Below are 13,246 nucleotides of genomic sequence, written 5' to 3' on the forward strand. Positions count from 1 at the left end.
GGTATCTTTGGTGGCCATAGTTTTGTGGTCCAAATTGCGTTTTTATTATAAGATGCTAGTTCCTCCTTCCAATTCTCTGTTCGATTCCCTACGTGTTCTGTTTAATGAAAACACTATTCCATCGTTATCCTCCTTTGGGTTGAGTATGAAGTCCATACGAGACTCGTAGCTTGGAAAAAAACGACTTCATGCAAATGCCTGACCTAGTTTAGGGCAACCTTTTTAGTTTAGATTAGTGCCGGACTGTGGATCGATTGGATGCCTATTCCCTGGATGAAGAGCTTAGCTGCTTTCCGTCGAAGCTAAGGTTCCTTGTGAAATATATAATTGTAATTTTTGTAATTGTTTATTTATAACACGCTTAAGACTAAGAGGTTTCTAAGCTGCAGACCCGGGGGTCGAACCTATGTTGCTCCGCGTTGTCTTGCTTCCAAGGCAAGTGCGTTGCCCCTGAGCTATCCTCCCAGCTTGACACCAACACCAGTCCAAATCTACCATGTAACTATTTCTGTTGGCCATTGGGTCTTTGTGTTTGGCAATCTGTGCAGAGGAGCATTCGGGCTAATCTAGACGACAAGCATCTCTGTTCCTGTGCTATTAAAGCATGGTCAGTCTATATGACATTTAGACTGAATCTACTCCCGAACCTAGAAAGTATGTGGCCTAGACTATTAATAAAGGAACAGAATAGAACATGCAGATTGTGTAAGAATTCCAATTTCAAAGAAACCATTGAATATCCGATCTTCTCTGGTGAAGCAACAATCCAATTGAACTACCACCACCTTAAATTGTTACAGGACCATACGACTATGGAAAGCAACCATGCTCTTTGGCAATATCTAATGGGGGTCAATAGCATAGCAAAAGTTACACCTTTTAAAAAAAGAAATTAAAACGGAGGCTGCAGGTTGACTCCTTAACAAGTGGCACAGGCTCTTCATGGTCTGCGCTCCCCGTGCCCTGATACCCGCAGGCTTTCGGCGCGCTATAAGCACAAGGACATAGACATGGTCAAAGGAGGCCTACTGTAAGTTGGCGTGGCCCTTCCAGCACTGTACTGGTCTGTGTTCCAGCAGACGCAGTCCGAAAGCCTGTTCATAGTGGCCTCTGCAAACTTAATTGCCTCTTGGCACCAGCAGCCACCAGTGGATAGCAAGAAGCTAGATAGCAAGAAGATAGCATATCTGTTGTCGAAAGGAACAACCGCTGATGCAGTAGAGCTGGCATTGCTGGAGTGCATGGTTGAGATGGGTAGTGTGGGCCTGGGCGAAGGAGAAGGTATTCATAAGCAAAGGTTGGGGACTTGGAAGAGATGTGTTTTGAGTTTTGCACATATCTAACCGTAAGGGGGATGCAAGAATCTCCAATGTCTTGTTGGGTCTAGAGCCCGGTACCAGTCACTGGGAGTGTAGTGTGTTCTGTCCCTGTTTCAGAAGGGTGCGTGGCAAGGACCTTTATGTCCGCTGTTCAGAGAGAGAGAGATGCAGGGTGTATGGATTGATTTTGCTTCTGGGATGGGCAGGACGGACCCATCCGTACCCCCTATTATAGAAGGCAGCAGATTCTAGAATCGGATATTAAAATTGGCCCAGGTGTGAACTTGTAGCCAGTCACGGCGTAGAAGGAGCCACGTCATGGGTTGGGCTTCCTTAAGGCCAAGAACGTTGCATCCAGGGACGCTTTGGATCTTTTGGAGTCCCTGCCTCTAGAAACTTGGGAGCAATGCAAGAAGAATCTAACTGGGGTTGATGTGTTGGTTATGGTGGCATAGGTGAGGAATATGAACTATGGGGTGAAACTATCAGTCGTATGTGAGGGCCAGAGAAGTCTCAATCTAGGGGCATATTCTTGATGCAGCATCTCATGCTTGTGTAAAAACAGAGGGTCAAGGGTCAGAAAGCTTACTAGCGCCATTTCTAGTTAGTTCATGCAGTAAGGTGCCTGGGTGGAAAGCTGTGGTGAGAATTTTCCCTAGGAAGACTGATAGTATGAGTTCTTGAGTGTGAAGGCCAGAGATCTGCTCTGATAGTAAGCTTGTGTTTGCGTCACTTCCCAATAAGAGTTTGGCTGGTGCCAATACTATAGCTACATATTGGTGTCAGGCAGACGGCGAGCATGGCTGCGTTACTGTAAAACATCTCATGCATTGTTTGAGTTCGGCTTCTCTAGGAGAGTCAATCTGCTGTTGAACGTGTGGAAGAGTCAAGAATTCTGGAGCTAGAGTCCGTTATGGCTAACTCTGGTTTTGACGCCGTTTATGCTCAAGGCCAGGGTGATGGGCAGAGTCCACTATCCGCATCTGGCATGAGGGACGTCGGTCAATCTGCGCCCCCCCCCCCCAATGCTGGGTGGAATTCTTCAATGTACACCTGGAGTCTGCTCCTCAGTGTGCCAGGCTCTCTTCTGGCCCCGCCGAGGCCACCTATCCAGGGCCCACACTAATTCACCCAACTCTGCTTGGCCTCCTCTACCGCTATCATGGACTGCGAGACGGGACTTCCTCCCATGCCCTTTCTCGTGTCTACATGTCTAGATTGTAAAAGCATCCCTGTGATAAAAGGGTGCAGAACAGCATGCATCTTCATCAAAATAAACCGGTTCTTCATGCTCAGTCATGCTCTTACTGTCCCCATTAAGTACAATAGGGCTAATGGCGTTAAGGCCCCTTTTCGGGTGTGTTCACAGCCTGTAACCTCTTGAATGATAGACCAGGCTCAGGCTGGCAAGCTGTTACCAGTATGAATGCCCTCCTCCACCACCTCTCCAAAGTGGAGGTAAAAACTACATGAAGGACCTTCAAGAAGGTAAGGTCAACTGTATTCTGATTCCAGCTCAAAAGAGGTTTGCAGATATTGTCAATCTGGTACAAGAAAAGGGCTCCAGTAAAGGGCAACTTGGTCAACTCTGGATTATCCATCAAAAGTTTGGATTCTGAGAAGCCTGCATTTGGGACATGACCTGAATAGTTTGGTCTATAGGAGCCTTTGGTAGATGGTATGCAATTTCCAGTGTGCTAGGCATCAGGCTTAAAGAAATGTGGGAATCGGCCAGGAGCCAGAGACAACATTTAGGATGGCAAGAAGCAGTCTGCGAATATTGTAGTGCCCTCTTTGTAGTAGTGGGGATTAATTTTGCGATTCTCCTAGTTAGCGATGCAGATGCCCTACAGGAGGAGGTTTCTGGATTTGTTGGGGAGGGGGGGGGGCATGGTGCAATAATGCTGATAACTTGCATGTGGCGGTCTCCCTCCTTTCGCATCCCATTTCACGTGCCCCTCTTTCCTCTCGCGCAGGGATATATGAAGCCCCTGAAGCAGCCCGAGAACTCCTGCCTGTGTGACCCCGCCCTGGTGGACGAGATCTTCGACCAGATCCCGGAGCTGCTGGAGCACCACGAGCAGTTCCTGGAGCAGGTCCACAGCTGCGTGGAGAGCTGGCACGAGATGCAGAAAGTGGGCGAGGTGCTGGTGCAGTCTGTAAGTACCATGAGCGCTGTGCTTAAGTTGTTGCTTCTCCACACAGGTAGCCACTCCAGTGGCGTCTAATGCCGACCTACTGATGCACCAGTCAAGAAGGTTTTAGGGGTATTATCTGTTCAGTTTTCAACAGATTAAAGCTTTATATATTATGTTAAATTGGTTTATACCGCGTACCACTACCATTGTGAGGTCTCCAGGCATAACATCAACAATAAAACTGCACTGCACTAACTGCTTACCACCCCTGCTCATAGCTCCTCTCCAGCATACCCCAGATATATGCCACGCAACCTAACGGGACAGCCCTACCACACATCCGCCACAAGAAGAAACAGCCGGAAAGAAACAACCAAAACACTGGACGTTTCCCCTCCAGACACAATAACCCCAGTGCGCACAATCCAAATACACTTAGAAAGCCAACAAGCACATACGCCAGTTTCTTCTGGTTCTGCAAGTACAAACAAAAGAGCACAACCTCCAACCTATCCCTCTGCCCTCACTAACATACCCAACCCACTTTCTTACAGAGCCACGTATATTGCACATTAAAAGGTACACGTACATGATATGATAGAAGTCATTTATAACGCACCTGTACACAAGTGTTTCTAGGCACGATGAGCGAGAGATCTTGAGCTGCTTCCGGAACCTCAGGTGGTCCAGCTCAAGTATGAGAGGGGCAGGGAGGCCATTCCAGAGGGATACATCTGCAGAGGAGAGAGACCTACCCCCCACTCTCTGCCTAGAGAAGCGTCTGACCCTCAGAGAGTAAGAGGTGGCTGAGCGAAGGGCTTGAGAAGGAAGGTGAATAGGTAGAGTTGGATGTATTGCGGACCCTGGCCACAGAAGGCCTTGTGGACAATGCAGAGGGTCTTGAACTTGATCCTTGCAGCCACCGGGAGCCAGTGGAGAGATTTCAGGGCTGGAGAGATGTGGTTCCTGGGCTTGAGGCCAAGGGCAAGTCTGGCAGTCCTGTTCTGGAATAGTGCAGAGGGCGGAGAATAGAGGAAGGCAGATTGAGTAAGAGACAGTTGCAGTAGTTCAGCCTAGAGAGCACCAGGGATCTGGAGACAGTGAGCTTCTTGGGGAAAGTAAGAAAAGGAAGAATACCTCTGAGGAGGTGCAGCTGGTAGTGTGCCTTCTTGGCAAGGCCTGTGATGTGAGGAGAGAAGGAGAGTGTGGAATTGAAGATGACACAAAGGTTTTTTGCCTCACAGGAAGGCTAAGAATGAGGGCCCAAGGAGAGTGGCCAGAGTGAGAGAGGGAAAGTGGGAGCAGGGGTCCCAATGAGAAGGATCTCAGTCTTACTGGAATTAAGACCGAGATTGTTGGAGGCGCACCAATCTTGAATCAAGGATAGCCGGTCAGGAATGAGCGAGAGAGGAGAGGAGCCTGAGGGGAGCCTGAAAGAGAGCTGAGAAGAGAGTGGAGTGTCATCCGCATAACACTGAAAGTTAGAGGAGAAGGTGGGACAAAGGGGCCCAGTAGACATTGAAGAGTCAGAGTATAGCACTGGGGAACACCACATGTGGTGAGCGGTGGTGGAGAGAAAGGACCCATGTTGTACCTGGGAGGGTCGGTCCAGGAGGAAGGAGGTCAACCACTCCAGGGCTTGATCCGTGATGCTTAGGTTCTCACAGAGTCGATTGATCAGGATGGCATGATTGACCATGTCAAAGGCAGAGGAGAGGTCAAGGAGAATGAGGACAGAAGGAAGGCCTGAATCAGGATTAGTGAGGAGATATTCACAGGTGTTCAGGAGAGTAGTTTCCGTGCCTCTGGCTGATGTGAAGCCAGACTGATTCTCATGGAGACAACCAACGGATTTGGTGTGGAGAGTAAGCTGGGAGATGGCCAGCTTCTCCAGGAGTTTGCACAGGAAAGGAGTGATAGAGATCGGGCGATAATTTGGCAGACAGGTAGGATTGGCAGAAGGCTTTTTAATGAAGGGGCGCAGAAGGGAGTGTTTGAGGAGAGTGGGGAAAGTTACAGTGGCAAAAGGGTGATTGCAGAAATCGGCCAAGGTTGGAGCGAGGGTGTCAGTGTTCTTTGTCGGTTGTGGAGGAGCAGGGGAGCATCTGCTTGGATGGCACGTTAATAGATCAGATTTTTCTAGAAACCTCGCCAAGTGTAGTCGGAGAGAAAGAGAAGAAGGGAGGAGGAGGAGAGGGAGCGGCGGCCAGAGGGGGGCTGAGAGATGTAGAGGGAGAGGAAGAGGGGAGAGAGGACAAGAGTCTTTTAGTGGTGAAGTGAGAAGCCAGAGCGTTACAAATGGCCTGGGAGGGAACAGGAGAGGTGGAGACTGCAGAAGGATTATCCAGCTCCTTGCAGCTTTTAAAGAGTTTGAGTTGTTTGAGGCCACAGAGGCGCGGGCTTGGATGTGGGCTCTCTTCTTGTACATGACAGAGAGTTTGTATTGGCTTTGGAGCAGGCGGCAGGGCAGTTTGTCAGAGAATGTGCCCGATGTCCTCCACTTCCTCTCAGCCACCCTCCACTTACGTTTCAGGGAAGCATGGTCGGAGTCATATTAAGTTGCAGTTAGAGAGGTGTTAGTCAGCCTCAAGCATAGGAGGATCAGAGAAAGTAGTGAACCCACATCGCACATTTAAAAATATCTCATGGCCCAGTGTACTGGGATTCTGGGTAGACTCTTTGGGGTCTGAATCGTGGATTAGGAAAGGGTCCAAGGGTATTCTAGGAGAAGACCAATGACTCAGACAATGGTGCTTCCGGTTACGTTTGTATTTGTGCTTCTCTGTAAGGTATGTGTGAATACATTTGTCTAGCGTGACACGCAGGTTGGACTGGGACATACAATTGTCTTGGGCACCAATGAAAAAGTGGCTCACAGTTGCAAATTACAATTCATTCCTTTTTATGACGCTTTTTGAATAGTACCCGAGGGGGAGTTTTTTTGATAAAATAAGATGCAAATTGTGCATTTCAAAGACTATTTATTCAGCAACACTGGTCAAAACTAGTAGCCGTATAGTGAAGTAACGCATCAAACTGGCCCACATTGGGCAAAAAAGTGGTCCAATTTGACCCAAAATACTGGCCCACACAAGCAGGTTTTGGTTTGGCCATGGGCCTATTGCCATATAGGCCAGTCCGACCCTGAGCATGTGTGCAAGTGAGTGCTGAATTGAACCACTGGGTGAGTGAGCCTAGCAAGTGAGCATGTACACATTTAAAAAAAAAAAAATAAATCCATGTGCCAGATTGTGAATTGTAAACCACGTTAAGTATATAAGCCAAATGGCTCAGCGCCTCGGAGACCGCTCTGAAGGCCTGCTCTTGAAAGGTTGCCAGTGTGGTATACATGCCAGCAGCACCATTGCACTGCAGCACAAATTGAATTAGATGTACCCGTGGGAAGCATTCTCATCTTAGTATAAATCGGGTTCCTTAGGCTGTTCGTTTGTAGAGCGACGCATGCCACCCCACCCAGGGGCATAGCCACAGGCTTTGATGCTGCAGGAGAAATTGTTGATGGGAGAAGTAACATGCAGCACGTGTTAGTCCTCATTGGCCGGGAGAAATTGCATGTCATATCCATTATCTTGTGACAAGAGGAAATAACAGTGCCAGAAATGTGTCCATCAAATTCCATGTGCCAGTGGAATTTTATTCATCATTTGTAGAGTGCGCCAAACCCTGAGGCATCAGGGCGCTGGTTACATGAATATTGATGTAGATAGATACAAACACATAGATACCGGTACACAACAGAGGTACAGGTGCAGTGATAGTAGGAAGGTAGTACTACAGCAGCAGCGGACATTTGAGCGCGGTCCAATATCTGTGTTATGGGTGTTACCCTCTGTGTCCAGGGTGAACAGGAAGGTTTTGAGCATCTTGTGGAAGACCCCATGTGAAGGTTCCGCTCTCAATTTGTGTTGGAGAGCGTTCCGGTGTCTGGTAGCAATGGCGGGGAAGCTGGCTCCCCCAGCTCGTTTCAGTCTGTAGGGTGGGGATGGTGAGGCGATTGATGTCTTAAAGGGAAAGACTCCCCAACTGCACTCAGATGCAGGAAACGGGGGACACTATGCTGCACGAAGAAATGCTAAAACCGCCAAGGGTCTGCTGAACTAGCCAACCGGTGAGTTGGCCAGAGTTTGCTAGCAATGTCCAATTAACAGCATTTTTATACTTAGTACTTGACGGGCAACATTTCACAGTCAAGGAATGGTGAGGGGGGCGGGTGAGTAGGAAGGGGGAGGAGAAAAGGGGACTGTAAGTTAGAATACACCGTACATAGATGTGTTGGTATCATTACAATGGCATGATCTTACTGTTTCATTGTACTATTGTGTTCTATGGAGGTCTCTTGTAATGCCCTGTGAAAACCTCAAAGAACCAATTTGAGAAGGTGAGAAAAAACAAGAATGCACAATCGGCTTTGTAATGCGTATTGATGGCACTATTGCATGGGGCGTAGGACGAGCAGGGGACAGTGCTAGGCTGGGGATGGGGGGAGGGCAGCTGGAGGAGAGACGACCATGCCCTGAATGAATTGCCACCTCTCTTCCTAACTAAATATATAGCGACCCAATCCTTCAAGGTAAACGCAAGGCATACTCGCACATCCGCAAAGGAAATAAGTCGCAGCACTCCACCGATCCTCAAAAGTAAAAGGATTCAATGGATTCTGAATACATGAATCACAAAACCATGGCAGAATGAGAAACACTCGTTGAGCTAAACACTGCCGCGCGTTCCACCCCAACCAGGGCTTCATCAGGCTGGCATTACATTTGTGTGTGTGTTTCGCAAGCATTCTATTTAAACATTGTGGCCACACGGTGCATGTTACAACAGCTTCAAACATAGAGACAGGACTGATGCAGAACACTAGTTCCATCTCCCAACATGGGTGTCATTTGAACCTAGTATTACTAATACATATTTCGTTAGATTCTAATACTGACCCGTTGTAGATCACTATGTAGTACACAGTCCATTTTATGCACAGTGATGACACTTCTCATACAAATAACTCTATGCTTTTAATGTGCTTCTTTTTGCAAACAAAATCTAGGCTGCGTCTCATGTAATAAGAGGTGAGCCATAATAAAAAGCCCAATGTTGTTCAGAGAACAGACATGTAGAAGCAGCAGCGCTCTACTATGACCCTTCTAGTAGACATATGTCTATGATTCTATTATATCCACTACCTGTGCAAATTGGCATGCAGTCCCACAACTGACAGAACTATATACAATAATAGCCCTGGTGCTACATATAGAAAGCTCTAAGAAGATGTAACCAAAAGTGTGTAAAAATGCATCGCACTGATTCGGTTGTAAACATAATTCAAAGTGCTTAAATCTACATATTATCATGTGAAATTGGCTCCTCATACTGAATAAAGTGCTGGTGCCTCAATACAAGCCTCATATCCTTATGCGGCAGGCTGATAACATGGAGGATGCTATGGCCAAATCAGTTAAAACATTCTGAGGTGCCACAATTCTGATACATAATACTATACGAATGAAAAACACAAGTGTGACATTAGTGTAATTTGTCACTGTACATTTACGAATCCAAGACTCCAAATGTGCAAAAAGCAATAATAGCATCTAACCTGTTAGCAGTTTAATCTCAATAAAGTGCTAGTGCATCATTTAAACCAAATGTGTGATGGCAGCGAGGACATGAAATGCTTGCACAGTCTGCATGGAATACTAATAATTAGATCACATCAACACAGTGCGCTGTGGATAAACACATCCAGTCTACAACAGTTCATGGACATTAGCTCAGTGACATGTAGGCAATTTCCACTACTGCACTATCCCAGTCTCAATAGAGTGCTAATGCATCAATGAAACTGACATTGAAAAAAAAAAAGAAAATTCATCATAAAGACATGCAGCTCATTATCCACATTATGGCCATGAGGCTGCAATATGTCAAATGAGAATGATCCATTTAGATTCAAGTTGACGTAGTTTTAACTTATGGTTTCCCTTCTGAATATGCTCTGGATAGATGTGCTAAGCCTAAACATGTCAAATTGTCAGGATCTCCATTGTGTTTCTCGCAGAAGTGCTTGGCTAATGGGTATGATTCATCATTATTCTTAATAGCACGATAGTGTTGGAGTTTGAGACTGCAATTGGTAGAGCCAGTATAAACCAGATTACAAGGACATAATATCAGATAAACAACACATTTTGTCAAACACATAATTTCATGATTCATTTTCCATTTCACTCTTTGATTGTATCGGAATTTCGAAGTACATATAACCAGTTTACATAGTTTCCCACAACTATAAAAACCACTCTCTCTGGTGTCATGTAAGCCAACTAGACACTTTGGCAGATGGAGAACCTATTGTGCTGGGAGCCAAAACATTCTTGATATTCGTAGCCTTAGAAAAAGTAACCAAAGGATGAGATCCAACCACCTTGGTGATGTCTCGATCCAATTGCAGTATTGCCTAATGTTTCTACAATATCTTCTTCACATTTGTGGCCTGTATTCTATATTTGGTAATAAATCTATTACATTCACCATTATCTTTTTTTCTGGTTATGGATCCCTTGAGTAAGTTTGTCCAATAAAATGTCTGCACCTTGTCAAAAGCTTGAGTAATGGTCTGCTTAGAGTAACCCCTGTTATTAACACGGTTACTCATTATGCATGCTTCTTGCAGAAAGTCTATCTCTCTCGAACAATTGCATTTCGCTCCAATGAATTCTCCAAAGGATATACTTTTAATAAGAGATTGGGGTGAAAACTCCTAGCATGTAATACGCTATTAACACTGGTGGATTTCCTAAATAGTCTTCTCTCTAAATTACTATCCACTATTTTAAAGCAAACATCCAAGAATTCAAGTTTTTGTGAATTAATAGTCCTGGTTAGTTCAAGATTCAGATAATTTTCATTCAAGATGGAAACAAATTCAGACAGTTTGGCAGGAGTTCCTTCCCAGATTAAGAGGTCATCTATAAATCTGAACCATACCACAACAGCATCCAAGAATCTATCCTGTTCTGATGACCAAGCTATACCTACTTCCCACCACCCTAATTAAAGATTTGCATATGTGGGGGCCCCACATGGTCCCATGGCAGTGCCTCTTTTTTGCCTATATAACTTGTCTTCAGACAAGAACATATTAGTTAGACAAAAAGATATGTCAATCACAAGAATGTTTTGTTGTTTGAAACTTTTTGTTTTAGGAAAAATTCACATGCTTGTATGACTGCTTTGTGATTGATGCTGGTATAGAGTGAAACCACATCTAGAGATACAAGACTGTAGTGCAATTCCCAGTGAAACCCTTCAAGCTACTACAATAGATCAAAGGTATCTCTTAAATAAGAATGAAGATCCAATACAAATAGATACAAAAACAATATATATATATATATATTAGTGAGCCATGAATTCCAAAGCCACCTGTCTCTGGCTTCAATGAAAAAGTGCCCCACAGTTGTAAATGGCAATTCATTCCTTTTGTGACATGTGTTTGTGTAGTACCCGCGGGGGAGGTTTTTGATAAAATATGATGCAAATTGTGCATTTTAGAGAATATTTATTGAGTAACTCTGGTCAAAACTACTGTTGGCGATTCCTTGTTCCACAAACATACTCGACATTAAGTTCCTGTGCCACCGATTAGTACAACTCCTACTCAAGTTGTGCTATAAAAAAGTTCAGGGGTCCCACTTGCAGAGAAGGTTTGGTTGGAAACCTCTGTGCAGAAGAACATTAATCGAATAAACCAGCACACAAGCTTCTGACAGGGTATCGAATGCCTGCCCGCTAGTGTCAGGCGTTCTATAGAACCTGTTCCTGTGCCACAGAAGGAGCCTCTCTGCAAGACAACGTGTCGAGCATGCCTACATCCGTTAATGGACACATAGTGTTAATGTTCATGCAATGTGTGCACGTTAGTTAACGTGCAGAAGGCCTCCCTATTGATCTGCTTTTTTCCCTTCGTCCACTCCTCTCCTCTCTGCTCACTCTTCATTCCCCTTCTCTTTCTGCTCTGATTTCCTGATCTCTGTTCACTTTTCCAATTCGTCCTGCTGTCTCCCTAGCTCTTGGTTTTCATTTCAGGCTGCCACTACTTTCACTTTCTCTGCTTTCCTGCACCAGTCCTCTCTCTGTTTCTCATGTTTGTTTCCATGTTCCTCTGTCATTTTACTACTCCACCCCTGCCCTGTTCTTGGGTTATCTCGGGCATTCAGTGAGATTCTCTGACCCTTTTGACTGTGTGCTCTTCTCTCTATCCCTATGCCCAACTCCCCTCTCTGCGCTTATCAGATCTCATATTGTTGCAATTCCACATTTAGCACGCATTCTGCAAGGGAATCCAGGACAACATACTATGCCACCTGTTAGGCAGAATCCACTGCAGTTCCCTTGGGGAACACTACAGCAGATTAAGACTACAGGTGTATGCAATAAATCCCCTTTGGTATCAGTCTGTACCACAAAGATTTAGTTGGTAGCTGTGGCTAAGCAGTCAGACTTCTCTCAAGAGGGAGATGAGCAGTATTCAGGGTTTGCACATTAGGGCTACAGTACTATGGAACAAGGAAACACTGACCAAAGCTTTGTATCAAAAAGAATATATATATTTATTTTACACACTCTGATGTTCACAAACAAATAACTATTATAAAAGCAAGTTAAATCAGTCAAGAAAAGTATACACAACTCCCTATTTAAATTGTAGACAAGTTTGAGCAAGAGTGAAAACTGAGCAAATCGGCACAGTGAAAACCAAGCAGAAATGGCACTCTATCAATTTCTCAAAAGGGAGGGAAAGGCCAAGTTATACAGGAATCTACTCTTAAACACACCAGCAACACTTCCCAAGAAGATTGTGAACAAGTTAGGCAAGGCAGTACTTTAGCATGTATAGTACTGAGGTGAAAACCGAGCAAAATGGCACTTCACAAGTTTAAAAAGAGGGAAGAAAAAGGTGGTTATAAGAGTTAGGTGCACCAACACATTTCTAGGTGAGAAGCAATCTAGAGAAGGCAGTTGTAACAGATTTAGCCAGAGTCAATAGGCCTGTGCCAGAGTCAGGGGTACAGGGCAAAGGGCCCAGGAGCAAAATGTTCTTGTAGCTGCAGTCAAGTCTTTGTTAAATGATTCGAAAAGGCGTTTGCAGAAGGTGAAAGACAATGTTAGATGATAGGGACGGCCAACCCAGTAGGTAGGAAAAGGATTTAAAACACCTTTAGCAGTACCCAACGAAACGGGAGGCCTGGCGGAACAATGTACCTTAAAAGTAGAAGATGCTCCTGCGGTGGCGGTAGTTCCTGGCAGTTCCTGCAGTTCGGGAGATCCAGCAGAGGAAGAGAGTCTCTCGTTGTGGAGGAAGGTTTGAGTTACTGCACTGCCCAGGGATGAAACCAGCCGCGGTGCTGCTAAACAAAATAAAAGGTACGCTCCCTTAAATCGCGGTCGTGGTGGACGGGTGCCTGGCTGTCCGGTCTCCGAGTGCAGGGCACTGGCGATTCGACCAAGGCAGGTCCTGGAAGGCGATTGGCGAACTGGTTGGCCCCACCTCCTCAAGGGAAGAAGACTCTTGCAGGCGAAGATCTTCTCGAGTCGTTGGAGAAAAGTGGTAAGGATCTGCAGCAGGGCTTCACCGGTGGTTTAGTCGTTGCAGATGTCTTTGGCTTCTCTCCTCTTCGGCTTCTTAGTTCCAGTGGCGACGTCTTGTCCTCCAGTCCTCCGGACCCTGCTTTTATGCAGCAAGACCCCCATTCATACAGCCTACCT

At 45.6% G+C, this 13,246-nt stretch overlaps 1 protein-coding gene across 1 annotated transcript in view; it reads left to right on the forward strand.

Annotated features, from left to right (window-relative positions):
* The window catches only part of ARHGEF17 (Rho guanine nucleotide exchange factor 17), a 1,051,814-nt gene that overhangs the window by 646,927 nt on the left and 391,641 nt on the right, over positions 1-13,246 (forward strand). Inside the window, exon 3 of the mRNA XM_069640110.1 lies at positions 3,296-3,478. Within this exon, the coding sequence (XP_069496211.1) occupies positions 3,296-3,478 (183 nt within the window). The remainder of the gene's footprint in view (positions 1-3,295; positions 3,479-13,246) is intronic.

The sequence above is a fragment of the Ambystoma mexicanum genome, chromosome 7q (genome assembly GCF_040938575.1).
Source record: "Ambystoma mexicanum isolate Mex_15411 chromosome 7q, UKY_AmexF1_1, whole genome shotgun sequence".
Classification (NCBI taxonomy): Eukaryota; Metazoa; Chordata; class Amphibia; order Caudata; family Ambystomatidae; genus Ambystoma; species Ambystoma mexicanum.